The 14,055-nt window shown below is 40.9% G+C and overlaps 1 protein-coding gene across 21 annotated transcripts in view; it reads right to left on the bottom strand.

The window, feature by feature from the left end:
• Positions 1–14,055, bottom strand: part of LOC308188779 (uncharacterized protein) — a 293,230-nt gene that overhangs the window by 43,195 nt on the left and 235,980 nt on the right. For 5 of the 21 annotated variants that reach the window (XR_013945745.1, XR_013945746.1, XR_013945747.1 and 2 more), the window contains exon 9: positions 9,363–9,463. The exons of 15 other annotated variants lie outside the window; for them this stretch is intronic. Coding sequence is in view for 2 of the 6 variants with exons in the window: in XM_080578191.1 (XP_080434317.1) it covers positions 9,363–9,463 (101 nt within the window). In the remaining 4 variants the exon portion in view is untranslated. Of the gene's footprint in view, positions 1–9,362; positions 9,464–11,414; positions 11,612–14,055 lie in introns of all 21 variants that reach the window. One more of the 21 variants, XR_013945741.1, reaches the window with a different exon arrangement.

Genomic DNA, 14,055 nt, shown 5'->3' with positions numbered 1-14,055 from the left:
CCCTAAACTGGTGGAAACTCTGCACTACTGTACCTACACTTCAGCCTTGTGTCTGTAAAACTGGCATAATAACAGCCCTTCATCTCATGGGGATGTTACAAAGATTAGTTAAATTGTCAATCAGTAAGATAATGCACATATCAATTGATAACAAAACACATTTCTCTTTTGAGCTGAGATCTGAGAATAAAGTATATTAAAAAAATAATAACAAAAGTAGATATATTTAAGCTTATGTACTAAGCACTTGTTTACATTCTACTGTCTTCAGTATGACAAGCACATACACTAATGGTCTTTGCTGGTAAAAGCCTGTTTTCTGAATCAGGACTACAGTACCCAGAGTGCAGATGTTATATTGGCTGAGCAACATAAAAAATTCAGATGCATGGTTTTTTGTGAAGTGCAGTTATGTTTAATTGTAAACAAATTGTAAGAAACTTTGAGGAGCTCTAAAATTATTATGGCCAACAGGACGAATGTTTTCTGGTCTTATGTTTAACATCAAGAAGACATTGGAAAATGTCTTCTGCACCCAATTGCCATTTAAAAGTTGATTCAATTTCTCTGACTCAGACATCTATAACTAGATTCAGCTTTGGAATATTTGTTTTCTTTCATCATTAACATCCTTGTCCTGTGTTTTTAAGCATTTCAAAACATCATAAAACAAAACCTTCTGAATTACCAGCTAAACATGATATAGGAAAACATAATCCACCACTATATAAACCAGAATAGAAAAAAAAATGCTATTAATCAGATCTGAACCCAACAAACAGGCTCTGCTCTGTTAATATTGGTAAGTACTCCCATGTTAAATAGTAAACATTGCTAAAATACATTTTAACCAAGCTAACCTCTACTGTAGTTTTAACAATAAACGAAGCTGATTACCCACCCACCCATGTTATCAGTCCACATACTTTCCTTATTGCTAATGAAGGCCAACCTTACAGATTTAGCACAGAGGAATTCCTTCTATAAACATAAATTCTCTTTAGTTCTGTATATGACAAAATAACCTTCACCTGCAAGCTTATAACAATGAGGTCTGTGACCACTCTAATTAACCTTCTCTTGATAAGCCTGAACAAGGCTTGTAGAGCATAGTATCTGTATAAACAACAGTGCAGGTGAGAAAGCTTTCAACATCCACAGGCTCCTTGTGACAGCCTGGCCTCACTGAGCAATGGTAACCTCTGCTCTGCAGTGGTCACCCCCTAACAACATATGTACCAAAACCTAATTGTACTCATAATTTGATTGAAGATAACCATATAGTAAATTCCCGTAAGAATTCAATGAGAACAGTAAAGGGCACCTGTATTGTGTCATTTGTTTTCTGCATTACTAGTGGCCGTAATTCTCTCATTGCCACAGGTCCTCAATTACAACTTTCTACCTCCAAACTATAAAGGATGATATCCATGAAAGTAAAGTTGTTTTTATTCCTAAACTATCCTGTCTTAGTCCAGCTATCTTCACCACATTGCCTAAATAAAAACAAACTTTATTTATGCATGTACTTTTCCAATAAAGCATATTTAAGCTACCTACTGCCTTTCCCCCTTAATCCAACAAAACACTTCTTCAGACTTAACTGTTGGATTTGAACTTCATGTATGGTAACGTCTGCATACATGTAACACAAATATCTTTTTGCTTACACTGAAAGTAACTGCCAAGCTGTTGTTGCACTACAATCAGCCTTGATTTCTTTTAAAAGAAAATATCACCCTGTTTCCAACTTGTGATAAAATGAAGGGACATTTGCCTGAGGAATGAAAACATTTTCCAAACATGAAAGTCTTGTTGGAGGTGCTGGAAGGCAAGTACTAAGCCTCTCTCCATCATCTTTGAAAGGTCATGGAGAACAGGGAAGGTGCCTGAGGACTGGAAGAAAGCCTATGTCAGTCTGATCTTCAAAAAGGGCCACAAGGAAGACCCAAGAAACTACTGTACTCCCAGCCTCACCTCCACACCCCTGGAAAGGTGATGGAACAGCTCACCCTGAATGTCATTTCTAAGCATGTAGAGGAAAAGAAGCTGATCAGGAGTAGCTAGCATGGATTAACCAAGGGGAAATCATGCTTAACCACTCTGATAGCCTTCTGTGATGGCTATCGGATGACGGACTGGGTAGATGAGAGGAGACCAGTGGATGTTGTCTGTCTTCACATCAGCAAGGCTTTGGACTCTGTCTCCCACAACATCTTCATAGACAAGCTCAGGAAGTGTGGGTTAGATGAGTGGACAGTGAGGTGGATTGAGAACTAGTTGGATAGAGAGTTGTGCTCAGCAGCTCAGTCTACTGGGAGGCTTGTAGCTAGCAAAATCCTACAGGGGACAGTACTGGGTCCAGTCTTGTTCAAATTATTCATCAATGACCTGGGTGATGGAACAGAGTGCACCCTCAGCAAGTTTGCTTATGACACAAAACTGAGAGGATGTGCCACCATTCAGAGGGACCTGGACAGGCTGGAGAGCTGGGCCGAGAGGAACCTCATGAAGTTCAACAAGGGCAAGTGCAGGGTCCTGCACCTAGGGAGGAATAACCCCAAGCACCAGTACAGGCTGGGGGCTGTCCTGCTGGAGAGCAGCTCTGCAGAGAGGGACCTGGGAATCCTGGTGGTGGATGAGTTAACCATGTGTTGCAGCTTAACCGGGCAGGCAGCTAAGCACCACACAGCCATCTACATGCTCCCTCCCCTGCCCCCTAATTGGGATGGGGGAGAGAAATGAAAAGGTAAAACTCATGGGTTGAGATAAAGACAGTTTAATAGGACAGAAATTGAAGGGAAAATGATCATGGTAATTGCATATATATATATATATGCACACACACACACAAAACAAGCAATGCACAATGCACTTTCTCACCACCTGATGACCAATGCCCAGCCAGTCCCCTATCAGCAGCACCTTGCCCCAGACAACTCCCCAAGTTTTATTGCTCTGCATGACATAATAGATAATGTAATATCCCTTTGGCCAGTTTGGGCCAGCTCCTGGCTCTGTCACCTCCCAGCTTCTTGTGCACCCCCAGCCTCCTTGTTGCCAGGGCCGTATGAGAAGCTGAAAAGTCCTTGGCTCTGTATAAGCACTGCTCTGCAATAACTAAAACATCAGTGTGTCATCAGCATTATTTTTTTTCCTAAACCCAAAACATGACACAAAACAGCGCCTATGAAGAAAAAATAACTCTATCCCAGCCAAAACCAGAATACCATGAGCCAGCAATGTGCCCTTGTGTCCAAGAAGGCCAATGGTATCCTGACGTGCATTCAGAAGAGTGTTGCCAGCAGTTTAGAGAGGTGATCCTTCCCCTCTGCTCAGCCCTGGCGAGTCCACACCTGGAGTACTGTGTCCAGGTCTGGGCTCCCCAGTACAAGAGGGACATGGAGCTACTGGAGTGAGTCCAGTAGAGGGCTTCTAAGATGATTAGGGGACTGGAGCATCTCTCTTATGAGGAAAGGCCAAGGGATCTGTGCATGTTTAGCCTGGAGAAGAGAAGACTGAGAGGGGATCATATCAACGTATATAAATATCTGAAGGGAGGGTGACAAGATGATAAGGCCAGACTCTTTTTGTTGGAGCCCAGTGGTAGAACAAAAAGCAACGGGCACAAACTGAAGCACAGGAGGTTCCATCTGAATATGAGGAAAAACTTTGCTGTGAAGGTGACAGAGCGCTGGAACAGATTGCCCAGAGAGGCTGTGGAGTCTCCTCTGGAGATGCTCAAAACCCTCCTGGACGTGGTCCTGTGCAATGCACTCTAGATGACCCTGTTTGAACAGGCAGGTTGGACTAGAGCTGATCTCCAGAGGTCCCTTCTAACCTCAGCTATTCTGTGATTCTGTACGGTAACAGCCCGAGAGAAGACTCAATTGTCTCAAGATCAGTAAAATGACAGAGTCATTCCTTTCCTAGAATTACTGTTTTGAAACAGGAATTCTAGGAATTTCACAGAATTACTTTTACCAATAAATAAATAAATACACAAATGGGGAGAATGGGTGACAAACTCACATGCACACAGCCTGCAACAGGCCATCCTCCAGATCAGTTCTCAGCTGGACCATGGTGTCCTAACGCCAGTTCCTTGTGTTAGGATAACCAATTTAAAATGAGTACTTCAGTTGCTGAGTCCAAAGACAAGCTGCAGCAACTTTTAAAAACATACATACATATATATGAATGCAGGTTAACGTGGATGTTTACCTGCTTCAATGTCCCTTAACTGACCAGAGAGACCTTTCCAGTTCCACAGAGTTCTACCTTCCCGTCCCAGTTTCTCATGCTTGCCAAGGTTATTCTCCTAAGACGCCTGGGAATGCTGTACACATCCTTCTCCAGCACAAGCTTCTCCAGCTGACAGAACGAAGTGACTTGTGGCTACAGAAACACACACTAGCGCCCCACTTAATATCACATGCCAATAACTAAATTAATTGCTAAAACCTGACAACCAGTCTTTTCATGTAGTAGTCCTTCAAGCCAAACAATATTCTTGATTAAATAGAAAATTTTATTCCTTTGGATTACCATTTCATATTGAAAGGAAAAACAGCCCCGAGATAGAATAATGTCATCTACACCATCCTTTCTAAAATGCATTACAACATTGATTAGTAACTACAATTGGTAAGTACAACTGTTGTGGTTTAACCCGGCCGGCAGCTAAACACCACACAGCCGTTCGCTCACCCTCCCCCCTCCCTCTCTGGGATGGGGGAGAGAAGCGGGAAAGTGAAGCCTGTGAGTTGAGATAAAGACAGTTTATTAAGACAGGAAAATAATAATAACAATAACAATAATGATGATAATAGTATTACTAATAATAATGTGTACGAAACAAGTGATGCACAATGCAATTGCTCACCACCCGCTGACCGGTGCCCAGCCCATCCCCGAGCAGCCGGCCCCCCCACCCCGGCCAGCCACCCCTATATATTGTTTAGCATGACGTCAGATGGTATGGAATACCCCTTTGGCCAGTTTGGGTCAGCTGTCCTGGGTCTGTCCCCTCCCAGCTCCTGCTGCACCCCCAGCCTGCTCGCTGGCAGGACAGAGCAAGAAGCTGAAAAGTCCTTGGCTTGGTGTAAGCGCTGCTCTGCAACAATTAAAACATCAGCATGTTATCAGCGCTCTTCTCATCCTAATCCAAAACATAGCACCCTACCAGCTACTAGGAGGAAAATTAACTCTGTCCTAACTGAAACCAGGACAACAACCCAGATAATAAATAAATTTAAAAAATAAATGTAAAAAATGAGGTAACAGGGACATGAGGAAGCACAGTGCTGTGACTCGGATAAACACAAATAGCTGAATATATTTCCTATTGGCCCACATATTGAACGTTTTAACAAAGAGTTAATTACACGCTACTCTGTAAAGATGGAAAGCCTCGTGCATAATACTGGACCCAGAAGTTACCAACTTTCATTGCCCACCCTGCAGAATACCATGTCATTCTCACCAAAAAACTTCCAGAAAGAATTTTGAAAGAGACAGAATTACAAATCCTGATGAAAATTTTCTTTCACAAGACATCAAAAATAGAAAACTAAACTGTCTTAACATTTATTTGAAAAACACACACAAAAGTAAAACAATAAATAATCTGATACATTTTTATAAATCATTTACTTCTAGTCTGCAGCTACAGACAATTTTATTCACTGACCACACAGTTTTCACGTGCAAGGATTAAAGTTGACTGAACACTCTGAGTGTGCATTCACCCACATTTCCCATGTCCATGTTCCTTTTGATAAAGCCTTCTGTATTTGCTTAGTTTCTAATTGCATTTGAGGAATAGTCATTTTTTAATGTTTGAACTCTTATATTATTGATTAAGCCCAAGATTAACTACGTTATAATGAATTTAAGGGCATCAGTAAAACATGAGTATAACCCAGGGAATAGAAGTTTGCACAGCTACAAAAGAAAGAGGCAACCAGAGTGAGATAACAAGAAGTGATGTTAAAGACGACTGTTCCAGGAAAACCTAAAGAACAAGCATTCTCTGCTTGAAAAATAGAGCCAGAAGGACACTACACACAGAGATAAAAATACCACATTCTATGTGTGAGACTGTGAAATCCTTCCATGACTGCATACTTCTACAGTTTGCATGTTTATGTCCTGCTCTGTTTCTCAAAAACTGGTATATCTTCATGCATAAACAAACAAATATGAACGTTGGTAAAGTATAGTTCTTCCACTAGCATATTATCTTTTTTTTTTTTTTTAATTCTTTTTTTGAGGTTTGGCCAAAGTTCAGATACACTGAAATGTCCTAGCCTGTTTTGTGCCTGGTGGAAGTCCATTCTGCTGTCTACTCTGCTTCTTCCAGTTATGCCAACAGGGACTGAATTTTGTCCACAGTATTGTAGAAAATAACTACATCTACAAGCTATATATATCCTAAATGGTCATCTGTCATCAATTCACACCCATGTGTACATGTGAAATTTCTGCTATCTGGTAAATATACTAAATGTTTCTCCATATTCATTTCAGGTTTTATAGTACATCTGTTCAAAGGACTCTTTTTCAAGATCAGAAATCAATTGAAATTGTACATAGAGGAGGAAAGAAAAAATGTTTAAATTAATCCCACCTAAGAAAAGATTTTAGAAAGGGATACATGTATTCTTGCTGAATGAGAGGCAGTACGGCGTTCAGCTGTAATTTGAATCTATATTGTATTTCATAAAACCACAGTGTGTTCTCTTGTCCTATTAAAACTGCATTCTACCTTACCAGGTCTGAATAATTTGTATAAAATTGATTGCTACAGTTCTTAGTAAGAGCTCTAATTGCATTCCTGGTATAACTTAAAATGATAACCTTATCTTAATTAGTAGCATGCTGCAGAAATGCTTCTGCAAGCCGCCGAGGATTAACCTGCATTTTTAAGCAGAAGCCTTGGGGCCTTCTTTTCTTTCTTTTTTTTTTTTTTTTTAAATTTCATCTCAAACATATGAGCTAGTGCTAATTTATCATAAAGAAAAAATGGAAATAATCAAGTTGAGAGAAAATAAACAGCCCTGCTGCCACCTCCTCTGGTCAGCGCAAGTTTCTATATGTAGGTCAATCTCCTCTACGCACAGGTACGTACACATGTATGCAAGCTAATTGAGGTGCTCCTTCACTTGCAGCGCAAAGTATGTGCTTACATGAAATGTATGTTTCTTTTAAGTCCCCAGCAAATGGCACATTAATCGTGCTTCACAGAGAATCACCCATGCTGTGTAGGAACCTTGTGAAGGACAGGACAAATAGGCAGGGGCTGGGACAAAAGGAATCCTGCCCTTTGAGGACTGGGGGTAAAGTTTCATGTGGATGCATCACCAAGCTCCAGCAAGTGTGGGTGCAGAAAAAATTCTGCTGAATTAAACATAAAATTAAAACAAACAAAACCACCACCAACAACAAAAATACTCAAACATACCACCACTCCAAAAGAAAACTAACACAAAACATTCACACAATGTGCTCCAGACAACCCACTGAGAAGATCTCTGATGACAGAACCAGAACTCCAGATCTGCTGATACAACTGCCTGCAGAGCTCACCAACAATCCAAGGCTGTCCAGCTAATGTGACTTCTAGAAGCATACACTTCAAGAACATGGCAAAGGAATACTGGTGTACTCTCAGGATCAGAGAAATGAATGCTAGTAAAATTTGATAGCAAGTCACTAAAAGCCCCTCGTGCAAATCCTGCTTTGCTTTTCAAGGTTTGGGGGAGTTTTCAGTTGTTGGATTTCTTGCTATATTTAAGCATATCCATATTGTTGTTCTGTCAAAGAGTGACACTGCATTCTATCTTAATAAACAAACATTAATCAGTTTTATTGGGATAATAACAGGTCCAGCAGTAGCTGTATAGTACATCTACTCTCAGAAAGCAATACTGGAACTGGCAGTTGGAACTTTTGAATGGTTGAACAAATGCTTTGAAGTTTTGTGACATTTCACCATCACCTGTGTTACCATTTACTCAGAATTAATTTTGTGAGTCTATCATAGTCTCTCCAAAGTAAATAAATAAACAAACAAGCCAGCAGTAATTTCCTTGTACTTGATTACTCTAGATCACATACCACAGGCATACAACTATAGCAAGCTACAGGCAGTAAAGGCCAACATTTGGGTGCCAACTTTTTTTTTTTTTGTGACTGCATCTTTTCCAAATTAATTTTTATTCCTAACAACTTCACACTAAGGAAACATGTTACTTTTTAACCAGGTTCACTAGTTATACTACAGGCCCCATAGGGCACAGACCACTCTGAAAGCATCCACATGCACCTGCCCATCTGCACACAGTATTGCGGGATTCTCCATGCTTTCCTGGGGCTCCTAGGTGCCATTTATGAACACGCAACCAATAAGGTGGAGTTTCAAAATTGCTGTAGCGACTGTGCTTAAAAAGGGACACATTTAACTTGATACACATCTGTATGTATGTGGGTATCCCTGCACACATCCCTCCATGGTCCCCTGAAATTCTGTTTGAATCCCTTTCAAAATTAATAAACTCTCCCATGTGCCCCTCTTTGTCCCCCACCCTCCCCTTGGCTGTAACATTTTCTTCTTGGTAGCAATGTGCTTTCTTAAGGTGAACATGCATTCATTGACCATTTGCTACATGCTTTAAAAAGAATGCCCTCAAAGCAAGAGCCTGCATTGCTTTTTGTTCAGTACAGCTGACAGATGCCTACTGAAGATGTCTTGCATCACGCTAAGCAGATAGTTTCTTGATAGGAGACTTTGGTTCTCATCTCAGCATTTTCTTTAACTTTTACTGATGGTATGAGTGGAAAGAGAGGGACTGAATGAAAATCATCAGTTATCCAAGACTGCCTGCTTAATGTTTCTGCTTATGGCAATGCACAAGCAGAACAATCAGCCTTGCCTCTGGTGTGATCCCAGACAGTCTGTTAGCTAGTCCTTATAAATCCATCCATCACCTCTATGAAAGTCACTGCCTTCCTTTTACCAAAGATAATGTATGTTATTGGGATTATACCACTGCACATGGAGTCATTAAAGAAAGATAGACCACAATTTATGGCCAAGTCTGCGGACAGCAGGGCATTATTTTAACCATAAAATCACAATCTGCAAGGAGAGTGGCCAAACCAGAGGAGCCATTAAAGACTTATAATTAGCATCAATCAATGTGACACTACTGTTGACATCTTTATTACTTTAAATACACTAATCAAATACTTCTGCATTCAGATAGAAAGATTGATAGGCAGACAGACCCAGGGAACATCCCTACAGAGAGCAATTTTAAATTATCCATTCAAAAGGTAACAGAAAATAAGCATACTACCATAATTGCATGGAAATGCAGTGCACTGACTAAAACTGTTTTCAGCTAGTATAGTGGACTTGGGATGGTCAAGCCTGCATAGGAGATACACCAAATCTGCCCTGAAAAACAACCAAATCTGCCCTGAAAAACAAAAACAAAAAAACAACATACCCACATGCCTCAGCCATGCAGTCAACTACTGATTTTCCTAAACTGAATGAACAAACATCCCACAGAGAAACTTTGCTTTAGGGTATTTTGTGTTAGAAAAATAAATGGCTCAGCAACTCTTTATAGCACCACTCCATTTTCCATCTCTACTTTTCCATATACAGGAATCTTGATGGAAGAATATCATGATATTATTTGCATACTTACCATCATGACTGTCAATATTATCTAATTGAATCCATGTGCAATTTCATACTGCACAGACACTAAAATGCATATGTTGTTACTATTGCTGTTCATATAAACATTTCAGTATTAATGAACAAGAAGCTGTTTCACTTCTCTACCACTTCCCAGGCCATATGCTATTGTACCTCACTGAAAGCATTTTTGAGGAGCAGCTCCCTTCTCTGTGGGACATCAGCTTTGACGTTCATGAAAAGGGAATTCTTCCCTTTTCCTGCACTGGGAATCAAATAAATACATGCAAGTTCTTTTCAGAAAACATGCTTTGGAAGGTATTAAATGATGGTGCTCCCACATTAGATGAGGTTATAAGAATTCCTGCTTATTTTCCTTTTTTTTTTTTCTTTTTAATAGAGGATTATAGTCAGGCATTTGAACGGTTTGCCCAGGGAGGCTGTGCAGTCACCATCCCTGAGGGTGTTTAAGGAAAGGTTGGACGTGGTGCTTAGGGACTTGGTTTAGTGGGTGATAGTGGTGGTAGGGGGCTGGTGGGACCAGATGATCTTGGAGGTCTTTTCCATCTTAATGATTACATGGTTCTATAATAATACTTTAAAAAATACCATTATACAGCAAAGAAGATTCATATTCACTTAGGTCCTATTTAGTTGTAATTAGTATCTTACTGGAATACAGAAGTTGACTTTAAAAGGACATGCCCTGTTTCCTGTCCCCCTTAACTGGAAAAAAAAAAAACCAAAAACACATTGCTTTTACTTTAAAAAAAAGTCTACCATATTTGTAACACAAGAGGCCTTATGCTGTGCTTATCCTAGTGAGTGCTTTCTTTCAGAGAGGTCGCTGGCAGCCTGCCAATCATTTCACCCATGCAGTAAGCATAAGGATTAGCAAACCTGTACGAGTGCACTGAAAAATAGCAAACCCTCTTCAGTAACAGGGAGAGCAGGCGGGAGCTCTAAGCCACAGCAGCCACCCCAAGCCAGAGGCCTCAGGTGCTCCAAAGTAGCTGAAGGCTCAGAAAGTAGCTCAGCAAGTGATTTCACTCAGCCATCTCAGCTCAGTCACCAGGAGCAGTACTCTCCAGGACAACATGAAAGCGTTACAGAGCACGAAGTAATGAGAAAAATGCAGTGATTTGTCTATTGAAAATCCAATTAGTTAAAGCCAATATTTATCAGATCACTCTCCTTAAATCATTTTACTTCAATTTTGAGTTACACTAATTTGGATTGGACTGTCCTTCTCTAATGAAACTGCCAGACCTTTCAGGTGCCTTAATTCATTTCCAAATACATTGGAGACCTATAAAACAAGCGCAAAATGACTGCTGAATCTATGTGGGGCTCCACTGCATTAAAACAAACTAACCTAACAGGAAACAAAACTTAACAAGAGGTTTTACATGGGTGGGGGAGAGGTAGGATGGAAGGATTCAGACTGAGGACCAAGAGGACACATCCCAAACTGGGCGGCAAGCCATGTGTCTGCCAGGACCTCCTCTGCATCATGCTGGGAAAACAGCTTCTGCATCAAAGTTCTGCCCAGCTCCCCACATCCACTTGACATGTTCCCAGCCGTCACTGGGAACCTTGTCCTTCACTGACTCAGTGGCAACATACATCCCGTAATTTAAGCAAAGGATTGTGAAAGATCCTATGATTCAATTTTTTTTTTTTTTTTTTTGAGGCTGACCTTATCATTTGTGAAGAACAGCACAAGCAAACAGATAGCCACAGAAAGCTTAGTAGCTCTGAGTCAGCGGCGGGGCCCCGTTATATCAAAGCCTGTGATGTGTCTGTAAGAAACCAGCTGGCAGTAAACAGGAGTCACACGAAGGGGAAATGACAGCCGTCAGGGTGCAGCCGCTTCCTGCTCTGAGCATTAGGCCACTGCCAAAACAAAAACAATACTTAAATCTGTGCAAACATCCTCAGTGACAAAGGGGAAGGGTACAGCTCATAACAGTATTGTTCACAAATATCAAGCTCACTCAGCATCCAAGTCCAAAGGAGGCTGTATTTTCCAGATAGATAAATTTACATAATAAAGCATACAAGCACTGTGTATTATGCACTCGCCACTATACACCAGGCTGCAAACCACTGTGTATACGGATCCTCCAAACTAATATTTGTGTGCATTCAACTTGGACATTGGGACAATAATCTATACAATAAAAACTTTGCAAATTATTTTGTTTAAATTTGAGAGAGAGGCCTAAATAGCCATGTGAGAGGCCTCGGGATTTAGAGAAAAAGGAACTTGAGAAGACATGGGTAGGGAGTACAGTGGAACAGAAAATACTCAAAGGAAAGGTGGATATGCATAGAGAGCACATGAAGGTGGGAGAAAGATGAGAAGGGCAAAGAGAGCAAAACAGTCCAAGAAAGCAGGACAAGGACTACCAGGAATCCCATATTACCTTCATGAATTGCTCATTCGTTTTCTACTCATGATGATGCTTATGTACCTGAGCATACAGCCATAGCTTTGCTGATTTAACTTTCCTTGTCACCAAACATACCTATACCTTCCTTTGAAGCGTGTGTGCAACTGAATGCAGCCAGCCTGGAGGCACTTTCCCTGGCAAAAGTAAAGCTTCCAGTGTTAACCTGGGTGAAATTCTGCACCTTGTCCATTCTTCTTTAGTGAGGTTATTGAATCAGTCCATCAGTCCTAGGTTTTTGATCTCCTCACTTGACTACAGGAGGCTTTAGGATGCTTTTAAGTAAACAGTTCCACAGAAATGCAAGGCATTCATGTGACAGGCTTTCTAGTTAAACCTGTCTGGTTGCTGACCTGACAAATAGGGAAAACATACAGGAAAATTATTTCTTGCATGGCACCCTACTTCTTTCTCTCCTTCGCTCATTGCTGCCTTCCACCCTCCATGTCACTTACACTGCAATGCACATCATTACTGCCAGAGCAGTGTGAAAAATGTATGCAGCTATAGCACAGGACTTTTACAATCATCTGAGCCAATGGTATTAATCATCAACTGGGATTTGGAAATCATAACCAGGAGACAGCCGTCGCGACAGCTCTGCATGGTAATGACAAAATATGCAGAGCAGTGTGGAAGAGAAGAACGCTCTCTCTGTCTTTTGGTCTCTGTGCAATTGAGATGCATGGTAATAAGCATGTTCATTTCAGTGCTCTTTATTGTAACAATAATTTTCTTGCTCCACTGGATTTTTTTTTATTTTTTTTTAATATTCCTTAGAGTAACAATATTAATCAAGGCACTGCTACCTGGCACTGTCAAAGAAATAGTACATTCCAAATGAGCCTACCCATAATAGAGCCACTGGCAAATGCTTAAAGGTTTAACATGGGCCCTAAGATCACATATGACCATGCATGTGGGCACACATTTATTTTTATATTCGTGACCTAATAGCACAGACATACTGGATGAGAGCAACTATGCCTTTTACTTAAAGGTTTACATCAACATTTAATACAATACATTGAATAATAGGACTCTCAATGAGATAAACTTCCTTTGAATAATAAACAGACTACAAAGATTACGCTAACGAAAAAAGCAGATGCTGAGTTTTTATCAATTTGGGTGATTGCAGCCAAGGTGAACTTTCAGCATGGCTTCTTTTGAGCCCATGTGTGTGCACAAAGCACATATGCAAACTTCCACTTCAAACGTGGGTGGAAAATCTTGCAAAAGTTATGTTAAAGTTTTAGCTCAGATAAAATTTGCAGGTATGAGGGGCTGGCCCCTGGGCATGCAAGCCATCAGTGCTACCCTGAGTCTGCTGGAGCCCTGTCCCTGCCACTGCCTTTGCCTGGGCCAGCCCCAGCCCAGACGGAGTGACCTGAGAGAGTTCAGCGCCGGGAAGGCTCTGGCAGCCTCCGCCTGTCCTCGCTTTACCCTGTGGGCTTGCCAAATGATGATGACAGCCTTGCTAGCTTTGAACTGTCTGACAGAGCATGAGGGCTGACTTCAGCTGGCTCCTGCACAAGGCAGAGCAAGTCCTGCCCGTACCACAAAAATCCAGGGGAGCTCAGCTATGGACTTCAAGCTCCTTGGAGTGGCTCCTCATACAACTAACTCAAGAAACAGCTTGTGGTTTCCTTTAAGAGCCGTTACAGAGAGCTTTACATAGTTTCATGTCTAGAACATAAAATGCCGGTATCTAAGACAAACCCAAAGTTAAATCACAAAATGCATTTGATATATTTGTTCATGGTTAAAACTTGCAAAATTAAACTTTCCCAGAAAACATGACAAACATTGTGCAGCACACTATCACTCAGCTGAAGACAACATATATGCCTCCAAGCAGAGCAAAACATACATCTTATAAATGAG

Source organism: Anser brachyrhynchus (genome assembly GCF_964034855.1).
Source record: "Anser brachyrhynchus genome assembly, chromosome: 2".
Taxonomy (NCBI): Eukaryota; Metazoa; Chordata; class Aves; order Anseriformes; family Anatidae; genus Anser; species Anser brachyrhynchus.
The sequence above is the reverse complement of the archived record's forward strand: the minus strand, read 5'-3'. Positions and strand labels throughout refer to the sequence as shown.